Source organism: Halictus rubicundus, unplaced genomic scaffold (assembly GCF_050948215.1).
Source record: "Halictus rubicundus isolate RS-2024b unplaced genomic scaffold, iyHalRubi1_principal scaffold0084, whole genome shotgun sequence".
NCBI classification, from domain to species: Eukaryota; Metazoa; Arthropoda; class Insecta; order Hymenoptera; family Halictidae; genus Halictus; species Halictus rubicundus.
The window spans coordinates 206,454-218,487 of NW_027488625.1; the positions used below are offsets into that span (position 1 = coordinate 206,454).

General features: G+C 39.5%; 1 protein-coding gene and 1 non-coding gene across 2 annotated transcripts in view; one reads left to right on the forward strand and one right to left on the reverse strand.

The window, feature by feature from the left end:
* The first annotated feature begins 1,835 nt into the window (after positions 1-1,835).
* Positions 1,836-12,034, forward strand: part of LOC143363651 (uncharacterized) — a 48,079-nt gene continuing 37,880 nt past the window's right edge. Inside the window, exons 1-3 of the mRNA XM_076804214.1 lie at positions 1,836-1,874; positions 2,896-2,985; positions 3,088-3,372. Of these exons, the coding sequence (XP_076660329.1) occupies positions 1,836-1,874; positions 2,896-2,985; positions 3,088-3,372 (414 nt within the window). The remainder of the gene's footprint in view (positions 1,875-2,895; positions 2,986-3,087; positions 3,373-12,034) is intronic.
* Positions 7,708-7,810, reverse strand: LOC143363660 (U6 spliceosomal RNA). The gene has a single exon (XR_013083865.1). It is a non-coding gene; the product is annotated as a U6 spliceosomal RNA (small nuclear RNA).

Here is a 12,034-nt window from a genome sequence, read left to right on the forward strand (position 1 = left end):
TTACGGGAGAATGTGTCGCTCGAAAAATGCGGTGTTTTCTACCGCCCTCTAGGATAGATTTTGGCTGTAGTAAGAAACAGAAGGCCAACGACGGTATTTCGTCGGTACAGAAGACCACTAAGGAAATTCTCGTCGTTGAGAAGGTGAATCATCACGGACTAGGCCTGCAGCCAAGCTCGTATATGCGCGCCGAGCTCAGGTCGAGTCGAGCCGGGACTCGCTTTTCGAGTCGAGTCGAGTACTCGCACGATGCGAGCTGCTCGCAACGAAGCGAACGGCTCGAAATAAAATCAGGCGTAAAATGACATGATGCGAGTTACAGCGGGAAGATCAGCACATCGATATTATCAAGCATTTTAGTATATTGACAATGCTAAATGTTTGCGATGTTTTATTATGTATTTTGATAGTGAAATGTTGATTCAGAATTTGTATAACCCTTATTGAAAATAATTATGCAATAACAACTATTTCCTAGATTTATGTAAATAACTAGCTGTGATCTGTAAAGAACGGTATTTTATATATTCCTTTATATTATACTCCGGTTCACTGTACAGTCGTAAAAATGTGTTGTCGCAAAATTGTTTATAATGTTGAAAATTAACGTTAAACCAAGTTGGAAGTTGGAAGTTCCAACAGCCTGTCATTCGGTACTGTACAAGTATAGGTGATAAGATTTAAAAGGGCATAGCCGATTAAGATGGTCAAAACAATTGGAACCGCAAAAAGATTCCATTTCAAACAGTATTGATTTCTTGATTTTCTGGAAATGACAGAAGTAGATTTCAAAATTCTTTTCACGGAATCTTACCAATTTTCACAGGCAATTTCATATCTGGCGGAAATCGTAGACGAACACAATAATATAAATATTCATTGCCTAATCAATGTTACTTCAATATTTTTAAAACATTAAAAAAATATTGTTAAAATCACATGAATAAATAATATAAGAAATTGAAAAAATAAAGATGATGTATGGGAAAAAACATTTACCACCGACGGGATAAGAACCCCAGCGTATCCGCTCCTTAGTTCGACGTCCGGCGATGTTACAAAACTTTACGAACATTCTGGTATATATCACACAAAATACAATTTATTCTTTCTCTTAAATCACATTTCTTAGGTCAAAGAATTACCTGTTTCAATTTAATAATGCTAAAAATTACTTAATATATAGCTGCGATAAAACCAACAAGTGTAACTTTCCTCCTAATAGCAAAAACGTCGAAAAAATTCGGTTTTTATTGTTTTTTTTTGACGATGATGTCCCACAACAAAACATCTAAAAAAAATTGACGACACTGCCTGTTATAGTACTTTAACAAGGAACTAAACAGTAGAATAGCATGTTTTCAAATTTTTTGAGAAATTTGCATTTTTCCGATTTTTTTGGAGGTTTTCATTTTTTTTACGACCACAGTTTGTAACAAAAAAAAATCTGAAAAAATTATCAAAAATCAGCCTTAGAATCCAAAATATGTCACATTTTTTTCAGAATTTTAGAAAGCATCAGAGTGCGGGAAATACGCGGAGAAGCGCGAAATCTAATTTACCCTGTAACTAACCTCATGGGCAAGATAGGGGGTTGAAATTTTACTCAGAGGGGTTTTTCCTCTAAGGGCAGTTTTGACCATAAATCGGCTAGGCCCTTTTAAAAGGATCTTATCTTTTGCGAGCGCCGAGCTTCAAAGACCCGGCGACTGCCAAACGGTATACAATGTCAGCGGATGGAGAATCGCGCACGAATGAAAGTTTAAATTTTTAGATTTTTCAACATATCCTCATAAAATTTTGACGAGCGATTGGAGGGGGTTTTCCTGATGAAAATGAGGTCAAATTCGAGTGTAATCGAACATGTTTTACTGGTACGTAATGTTACGATAAAAATTACAAAGACAATCCAAATGATGTCGTGTTTGGACTCATTTTGATCGGGATAAGCTCTACAACTCATTCGTATTAACAATATTGTCCTGATGAAAAACATAAAAGCGTAAATTGCCAATAATGCACGATTCTCCATCCGCTTACATTGTATGCCGTTTGGGAGTCGCAAAATACTAAATGCAGTCCAATTTGTACCGCGTTTAGTGTCATTTTAATCAGAAGAATGCCACGAATTAGTTGGCGCAAGTCCCATAAAAAAATAATGAAAAATAAAGAAGTTTTGCAATTGGATTGGTAGTTGTTTCACACCGATATCTCGTGACTCTACGAGCTCGGAACTTCAAATACCAGCGACCGACCAACAGCCTACAATGTAAGCAGATGGAGAATCGTGCATTATTGGCAATTTATGCTTGTATGTTTTTAATCAGAACAATATTGTTAAGACGAACGAGTTGTAGAGCTTGTTCCGAACCGTGTACACGGTTGCTCCAACAACAGTTGAAGATATGCGTCAGCGTATCATCACAGCATGTACGAATATCACGTCGGATATACTTATCAGAGTGCAACATTCCTTCAGAGCTCGTTTACAACAATGTATCGACGCAGACGGCCATCATTTCGAACATTTATAAAATACAGGTATTCTGCTTCCATATTTCAGTTTTATACGTTTTTTCTGTCCTTGACCTTGAATGACCTTGGACTAATTATAGTCACTGAATTCCTAATGAAAGGGACTATCATTGTAGGTGTTTAAAAAAGGGTGGTTCCATTTTAAAAAAGTCAAGGTGACCTTGATATCTCCAAAAAAATGACATAAAAACAAAATTTTTTTTGCATCGTGTCACCCCCATTGTACCATTCAACTTTGTCCTTATCATATTTTACGTATCTTTAGAAACAACAAAGATATTTGAGGTGCTAACGTTTGGTGACTCACCCTGTATACATGCTATTTACATTGGTCTTAATATTATTCGCCTATTTACCTAGTTCCTTGATCTGATTGTTAACTATATACAGCGTCCGTATTTTACAATGTTGTTCTTTATAACGGTAGCGGCGCGAGACATTTTACCGACCGTTTGTATTCGCCTTTCGCGGTTCTTATTGTGACTACCCTAACTATGTCGTCTTGTCCGGGATGAAGTTTGGAAACCCGTGCGAGGGTCCATTGCATTGCAGGGAAATTGTCGTCCCGCACTCTTACGATACTGCCTATTTCTATTTTTTCGGGTTTATGTTTATGCCATTTTTTACGTGTGGTCAACTCGTGGAGGTATTCCTTCCTCCATCGTTGCCAGAAATGATGTCGCATTTTTTGCACATGCTGCCAGGACGACAATCGACCGGATGGAATGTTTGATATTTCGTAATCGGGTATGCCATTTAACGTATCACCAATCAAGAAGTGTGCTGGTGTCAAAACGGATAAATCGTTTGGGTCGGAGGACAGAGGTGTTAACGGCCGTGAGTTGAGAATCGCTTCAATTTGATTGATATATGTTAATAACGTTTCGTACGATAACAAGGTGTCGCCTATTACTCGTGTTAAATGAAACTTTAGTGATTTTACGGCAGCTTCCCAAAGTCCGCCGAAATGCGGGGATCGCGGTGGGATGACGTGCCATTTTATGGATTCGTTGGCCAATATGTTCCCTGATTATCCGCAATCTTAATCAACGCGGTCGATAACAATACTTTCGAAGGAATATTAATAGAGTTTAATGAGGTTTTTGGAGTTTGTGTGGCCTGATTCGAATTCTGCGTGTCTTTTTTGAAAATATCTCGAGATCTAATAATTTTTTTGCCATGGTACCCTAATCATTTTTTACGTAGAATGAACGGAAGAATCGATATGTGCAAAAAAATATGCATTTCTATTTAAAGAAATGATGCAATTGTTAATTGCACATGCACTGCTGCATCTAAAAAAAATTTAAAGGCCCACAGATGTAGTGCTCTTCGAACCATTTATCTTTCTCCTTTATCATTTTTTCGTAAATGCAATAATAACGGAGTTATGACTTAAAACAATTGCGTGGATCACCCTGTATATACAGTGAGTGTAAAAAGTATTCGCACACCTCTTGTAGGCGTTGTAAAAAACCATGTATTTCTCTATGTAATTGCACACATGTTTATAAAACGAAACATAATTGTAATTTTTATATATTTTAACTACATACTGTCACATAAATACACTTGAAAAAGTTTAACGTTAACGAGAAAAATTAGAAACTATGAGACGTGTCTCTAAATTGGCGCGCAAAAAGTATTCGTACAGGTACTAGAATGTACTCGAAAGGCGTCCGATTGTTTATATTATGGTTTAGCGGGACCCGACAAATAATCAGACAGGGTCTTTGATGAACAGTCTAGTGGCAACCTTCTGCAAAACCAGTCAATTTTTATAACATTCGGTAAAATGGGTCATAAAGATAAGGAAACAAGTGAGACTGAAAGAAAAATTATTATACAACTGCATAATCAGTGTAAATCATTGCGAGAAATAGCAAAAACAATTAATAGGCCACACAGCACTATACAAGGAATTATAGATCGATATGGTGAACGAAAAACCAATAAAAATAAAGCGAAATCTGGTCGCCCTCGAAAACTTAGTTTACGCGATGAACGTTTTATAGTGCGTGAAATAAAAACAAATCCTAAAATTAGTGCCCCTAAGATCGCTGCTGAGCTTGCAAACAACGCTGGAGTAAGTGTATGTTTCAGCACTATTCGTAATTGTTTACGAAATAATGAATACCACGGCCGAGTTGCTCGCGAGAATTATTTCGTAAATGCCGCAAATAGAAAAAAGAGACTTGATTTCGCGAAAAATAATATTAATAAGCCTATCGAGTTTTGGCGAAGAGTCATATTTACTGATGAAAGTAAATTTAATGTTTTTAGCTCTGATGGCAAGTGTACGGTCTGGAGGAAGAAAAATACAGAGCTACAAAAAGAAAATCTACGTCCCACAGTAAAACACGGCGGAGGTTTGGTTTATGATTTGGGATTGTATGAGTGCTGCTGGAGTGGGGTCATTACACTTCATCGAGGGAATCATGGACCACAAAATATACCTAAACATACTAAAAACCCATATTGTAAGTAGTGCAGAAAAAATGGGTATAAAAGACAAGTTTATCTTCACTCAAGGCAATGACCTCAAACATACAGCACGCAACACAAGAAAGTGGTTGCTTTATAACACACCGCAATATTTGAAAACACCTCCACAATCACCGGATATTAATCCGATCGAAAATTTATGGGATCTGTGTGATAAAAAAACTCCGAACCCGGCATATTTCAAGTAAAGAACAATTAAAACTTTCTGTTCAAGAGGAATGGTGCATTATTACAGACGAAATCCCATCCAATTTAGTGGATTCAATGCCAAGAAGACTGGACGCAATTATACAGTCGAAAGGCTATCCAACGAAATATTAATTTAATTTATTTTCGCAAATTATAACACGTTTATTGCTAAATTTGTTACGTGTACGAATACTTTTTGCATGCTAATTTTTAGAGACTTCAGACTGTTTTTAATATATCTCATTAACGTTAACTTTTCGTTAATTTATTTATGTCACATTTTGCAGTTGAAACATATAATAATCGTAATTGTGTTTTTGTTTTATAAAAGAATGTACAATTACATAAAGAAATATATGGTTTTCTAAATCTATAAGAGGTGTACGAATACTTTTTACACTCACTGTATATATATAATTGCGAGAAGTGCCCGAAAACAGGCCATTTGTCCGCACTGTGCGGCGGTCTGTTTATTTTCCGAGATATTCGCAAAAAACTGTCTATTTTGATGAAAAATTCTGCCTATTTTGAATTACCGAATTTGTTGTTTAGGGCAGGGGAGGGTTCTTTCGGTAAAATCCACAAGGGCATTTTTATTATCCCCCCTATGAAATTATCGTGTCGAAAGGGTTAATGTTCTTCCACTTTGCAATCAAATTCGCAGAAGTAATCTATTCATGATCACTATAAGCTGTTTCTATACTATATGTATCGATTGCCAAATGATTCCTTCAAATATCTCGATGCTTTAAATTTGACTGTGATTTCGGACCTGACATGAGTATAGAAATGCTGCGAGTGGAAATACTGGAACATTTCGGCAAGAAAAAAACGTAGATAAAGCGAATATATACGAAATAGACATAATAAAGGATTTATTTTGTACATATTAAGAAGCAATATTTTATTCACTATATTGTCTTTTAATCTATTTCTTTTTTTTTACTAATTATTTCGCCAGTCTTTGAGAATACTCCTTCGGAAGGAACAGATGTTGCCATAACACAAAGATACTCCTTTGCAAGCTTTGATAGTGTTACGTCCCAAGTGGTATGAATTACGATCTTAAGAGGATAGGACGCAGTTTCGAACCTACCTGCATACACCGGCTATGGTTCGGGAAATTGAGGATCGTTTAAGTAACTTTGTACCCTTATTTTGAAAACAACAAAATTATTGATTTATTCAAAGTGTGGTTCTGAATCAGAGATTACAAATTTGATTTTACAAATATGGTTTATATAGCGCATATACTGGAGTGCTTACAAATAGTTTGATTATAATAATAATAATAATAATATTAATATTACCGTGATCACGGGTTCGGATTCGGTTACAATATACTCCGACTGCTGACACTGGTCTTTGAAACGGTTTGTCGCGAAACAACTGAACGAACTATTTTAACTTCACAAGAGACTACTGTACTATTGACTATGACTGAATAACTGATTGTTCACGATTGCCTGACTGACTGACTGACTGTTTATAACTGAATTTTAGGAGTTGGTCCCCCTTTTTATAAGATGCACAATCCTTTGTTTTTCAAAGATGCTGGCACAGGAGTCTCTACCTTGCATCTTTTTATCTTCTTGATGTCTCCTGACTAGTCAGCTGTATGCCGACAGGATCTTTTTACCATGAAGTCGGCGTCTTTTCTTATAATTTGGCATAATTGGACACCTTTCCTGTTTGTTCTCAGCGTGTAAACTGAGAACGCTTATCTGCGAGTCTTGCAGGAAGAAAAGTTGGAGTCGTTTCACGTGCTACCTTACTGCGTAGAATTTTTAACATATATCCTAATCCTATTTTTACTTCTCCTCGTGCGACATCATCGGTTGTCCATGATAATTCATAATAATTCTTCATCTGAGGGTTTATTCGTTGGCGGTCGAACCACCGGACGTTCACTGCCTCTGTCTGCTGGGACTGTGATTGACTGCAATTCTGTTCCCCGCGGGGGAAAAAAAAAACAGTAATAATCTATCTATCTATTATAATGTATCTATCTATTATAACGTATCTATCTATTATAATCTATCTATCCATCTATCTGTGCATTGTGCGGCCACTTTTTACTTACAGTAACGAGCAAAACTGAGTCAACACTATTTCAAGCAACATAACTTTCTAAAAATTAGATCAAATGACTTGAATTTTATTGAGAAGTTAGAAGGATTAGTTTATTAGACGAGGTGTAAAAAATTTTTGAAAAAAATTTGAATTGGTCGGAATCGCAAACAAATAGTAAAAGTTGGTTTTTTCAGGCTCTTTTATCTGAGCCTGTATTGAAAATTTAAAGAATGTATTTGATTCGCTCGAATAAATTATGTCCATGCTGAAAATTTCACCGGTATTGACTTATTCGTTTACGAGTTATAAACGATTAAAAATGCGATTTTAAGTCGGAAATCGTGAAAAATGGCAATTTTTCCACTTTTTGTCTAAAGGGTGTGTGCCTGGATCACGCGAGTACTCAACAGCACAGAACGCTTCACGATTTTGCGTGTTATCCTTGCGCAGGGACCATGCTAATCTTCTCTGTATCGTTTCAAATTTAGTATATGTGCTGTCGAAGCAATTACATGTCAGACACAACCTCCATAATTTCCAACCTGGGCGTTTGATATGTCCCACCGGATATCTGGTGCAGCGAACGGACGATTATCGTCTGTGAGTTATGCACGATCTAACCACGAAATTATACTAAAGGCATAGAACATGTCAAGACACAACACAATCGTCCTACATATTTCATCGTCCATTACACAAGTATATATCATCGGAATTATATCATATTTGGTTTAGTTTTAATCAGAAACATGTTGGTAAATATGTTGGTAAAAGTTTCATAAAAAAAATAATGACAAATAAAGAAGTTTTGTAACTGGATTCGATTAGTCTTCTGGTCCCACACCGATATAGCCGACAATGTGTGGCACACTTCTCGGCGACGACGGCTCTTGACCTTTGCTGTTTTCGCCGTTTTCACGTCAGTAGCGTTTTCAAGTTATAGGTTTCTTATGACTTGAAGACGGTACGACGGTTTCCAGCGTTCCCTGTGTAGTTCAAATGGGACGCTCGGCGAGAACCTCCGATTTCGTATCTTGTCAGTAAAAACGGCGGACTGACAAACAACGAGATTTCACTGTAATAGGCAGTCCTTATAGTAATAGGTATATATTATCTATAGGGAGTTTTCTATTTTTTAAATATTTACCTCTTTGTGTATGCACAGGATCACGAGCAGGTTGAGCCCATTTACGAGCAGACCCAGGAGGGAGCACAGCAGGATGGGCACGTCAACAAAAGAAGCCGCCATGTTCGAGTCTCTTGCTGAAACACGCCATTCGTAGCTTTATCTTAGTATTAAATAACGAATTTGTACGGTGTCACGTTGCCCTGATTTTCGGCCCGTCCGACGGGAGAAAAACCCGGGCAACGGCGGGTTTTTACAGACCGTGAAGCCGGGCCACGTTCGGCCGCGCGAAACGTGGTCCACCCGGGACAAACAGCGCACAGTGGTGCCAAGGCGGCAAAAAGTCCATTTTATAAATTTTCGATTTTTATAAAAAAAAATTATTTCTGTATAGCCTAATAGTGCGTGCATGATGTGCCAAAGTCAGATTTTTGAAAAAAAATTTCTTACGGAGATATACGCATGGTAAATAACCATTTCCTCGCTCCTGGGAATCCATCAGTTTTCAGTGCGAAAGTTATGTAATTACTCCGCCTATAATTGAATACTAAGGGGTCTACAAATCATATGGGTCATTGCAAATGGTTTTAACTATTGACTGGAAAAAAGAGTTTTCCAAAAAAAGTTGTTTAACATTAAGTAATATGGACTAACCTGAAGCCCCTTTGCGTTACGCTCATTTTTTATTTATGCGGAATACAAAAAATCCTTTGAAAAGCTTCGATCTGGAACTAATCGTTTTGGCAAGTTATAATATTGATCTAGCTTTTTGCAAAAAATCACGAGATACTTCGAGATGCTTTCGCGGCAATTTAAGTTCAAATATCAACTTTCGGAATTTCCAAGAATGAATCGCACGGAAGTCATGATTATTTGATGTTTCAGGTGAAATTTTTAAGGGTTACATATCGGATAAGAAAAAAAAAGTGACATTCATACATATAAAAAGATATTTAATAACAATTTTTTATGTTAAATAAACGAAGTTTTCGTTCACTGGACTACTGTCGCAAAAATGCAACAGGTATTTTGTGGTAATGCTCCAATGAACGCTGTAAAAATAATTTATGTCAGATAAAAAAAATTGTTATTAAATATTTTCTTATACATAAAAAATTAATAAATCGTATGCACTTCTCATTTTTCTTTATTATTTAGAAATATTCCTAAAAAATTTCACCTGGAACATCAAATAATCGTAACGTCCGGAAAATTCACTCTTGGAAATTCTGAAAGTTGATATTTAAACTTAAATTGCGTCGAAAGCATCTCGAAGTATCTCTTAAAATTTTACACAAAGCTAGATCAATATTACACCTTGCCAAAACGATTAGTTCCAGACCAAAATCTATTAAAGGATTTGTTGGATGCTTCCATAAATAAAAAATGGGCAGAAAACAGAGATTTTCGATTAGCACATATTACTTAATGTTGACAACTTTTTACAAAAATTTTTTTGCCAAATAAGCGTCGTACCTGTGGCAATCTCTCCACAAATTTTCAAACAAATTCGTTGGATAGTTTCGTTTTTACAGATTTTTTGCCGCTTTTTGGCCATTTGGCACCACTGTGCGGCGTCTCGTCGACTCGATTTTCGCGACGGTTCTCTCAAGTTCGGTACTCAGAACGGGCGCCAGGCACGAGGACGGTGCCACACGAAAAATTACGCTAAGACGCGAATCGGCCGCCGCGATCTCGATTCGACGAGCACCGCGCGATATCCTGGAAAGCCCCTACACGGGTCAGGGTTCTACGTGAAAGAAGGACGGGGCATTCCCCGCGGCGGGAAAGTTGCTCAGAATTACGACACACGAAAGTGGGCTTCTACTTTACATTTATTGTCGTTCGGGTGTTACAAAAAGCTGCCGGCAAAACCCGGCAGCGGTGGTCCGAGAAGCCCGCACGATTGTACAAAATACACGACGGATGGACGGTCGCTCGCGCTTATCGTACCCGAAACACAGCTTCTCGCAGGTGTATTCGGCAGCTGCCCTCAAATCGTTATCATACGCCGCAAACTGTTACTTATTATAGGCAACCGTTAAGGTCCAGCTTTCCCAGGTGGCCTTGATCCGCCACAGTGTGCGTGCCTGCCGTGTGCGTGTGCCATGGTGTGCCGCACACAACGCTAGATCGTACAAGATTGCAAGGGTTCGGGAGGCGTCAATTTATGGCTCGATAATGTAAAGATGGGGCATGTCAGTGGTCAAAAGCGGTAGATGAAGTGTACTTGCTCGTGCATGGACGGGAAAGACCAGTGATTTCGGCTTTCCTCACGTCGATCACTCCGTCGCGATTAATTAAAGCCGCGCTCGGTTATTTGTAAGAGGTGAGGTGTTTTGAGTGTTACTTCAACAACTTGTTAATAACAATAACTTTAATAACGGTAACGTGTACAAAACATGTAGCGGAAACGAGGAGTGTATGTTTAAAGTGCCGGAAGATTTGCTGAAGACTGGCGACGCGCTCGCAAAGATGGATATTTAAGGGCTGTAATTCTATGGTGGGGGTGGTAAAATGAGAGGAGAGAATGGGTGTGAGGATGGTGAGATTTTCCAGACGCGCTGTCCTAAAATGCGTGGAAAACTCGGACGAGTCCCGTCGCTTCGGGTTCACGACTCTTCGACCCTTAGACTAATTTATGGTCGGGGTTCGAAGTGCTTGGCGTTGCGTGTGCTGAATGTTATTGGGAGGAAGTTGGTTTTTAGGATTCGACATTGACCAGGCGCAGTCTTTGATTGTTTCTGTTCTGGCATTCGAGAGTCTAGGAAGAGTCCCGTCGCGTCGGGCATAAGGGTTTTCGCTCCTTGAGGTAATTTATTGCGGATGGTCGCAGTGATTGTATTTCTGTCTGACATTCGAGAACTCTTTTATGGGTCTCGCATTTCGTTGCGTCCCAACATGAAGGATAAATCTAGAGCGTTCGCCACCAGGCAGGTCCTACTTTTGCGTTGTCGAGCAACATTTTGCATTATTCGGTCGCATGATGCCGAATGCCCGAAATCTGCTATGCAGATGACACCCTGATTTATGCCGTGGGGGAGGACTGGAGGAGGACCAGGCACCACGGTGAGGCCGTCCTGGACTGCATGGTCGGGCGAATTCGGAGGATGGGGCTGACCGTGGCCGCCGCAAAGACCGAGGCGATCTGGTGGTATGGATCGCCTCGGCCGTGGCGGCTACCCCGTGGTCAAGACCTCCGGATTCGCGTCGCTAAAACCTCCGTCGAGATCGGGCCCAGGATGAGGTACCTGGGCCTGGTCATAGACGGCCGCTGGCGATTCGAAGGACACTTCGGGCTCCTCGCCCCCCGACTGGAGAGGAACGGCAGCCGCCTCGGGAAGCTCAATCCGAAGGCTCCAGGGATGGGGACACCGGGTGGGCCCCTCCGCCCGGGGTCTTATAGCGTAGGCAGTGGGGGAGGTTAAAACCTCCCCCGGGGTATGATGATAGCTGGGAGGTGTCCTGTTGAGTACACGCGCGATCCAGGCACCTTCCATTTAGCTTAGGTGGGCGTGGGTTTTTTAGTGGGTAGCCCCTTGGGGATCTTTCCCCAAGGGGTAGTCCCACATAACCCCGACTCCCCCCAGGGGGTCGGGGTATGCC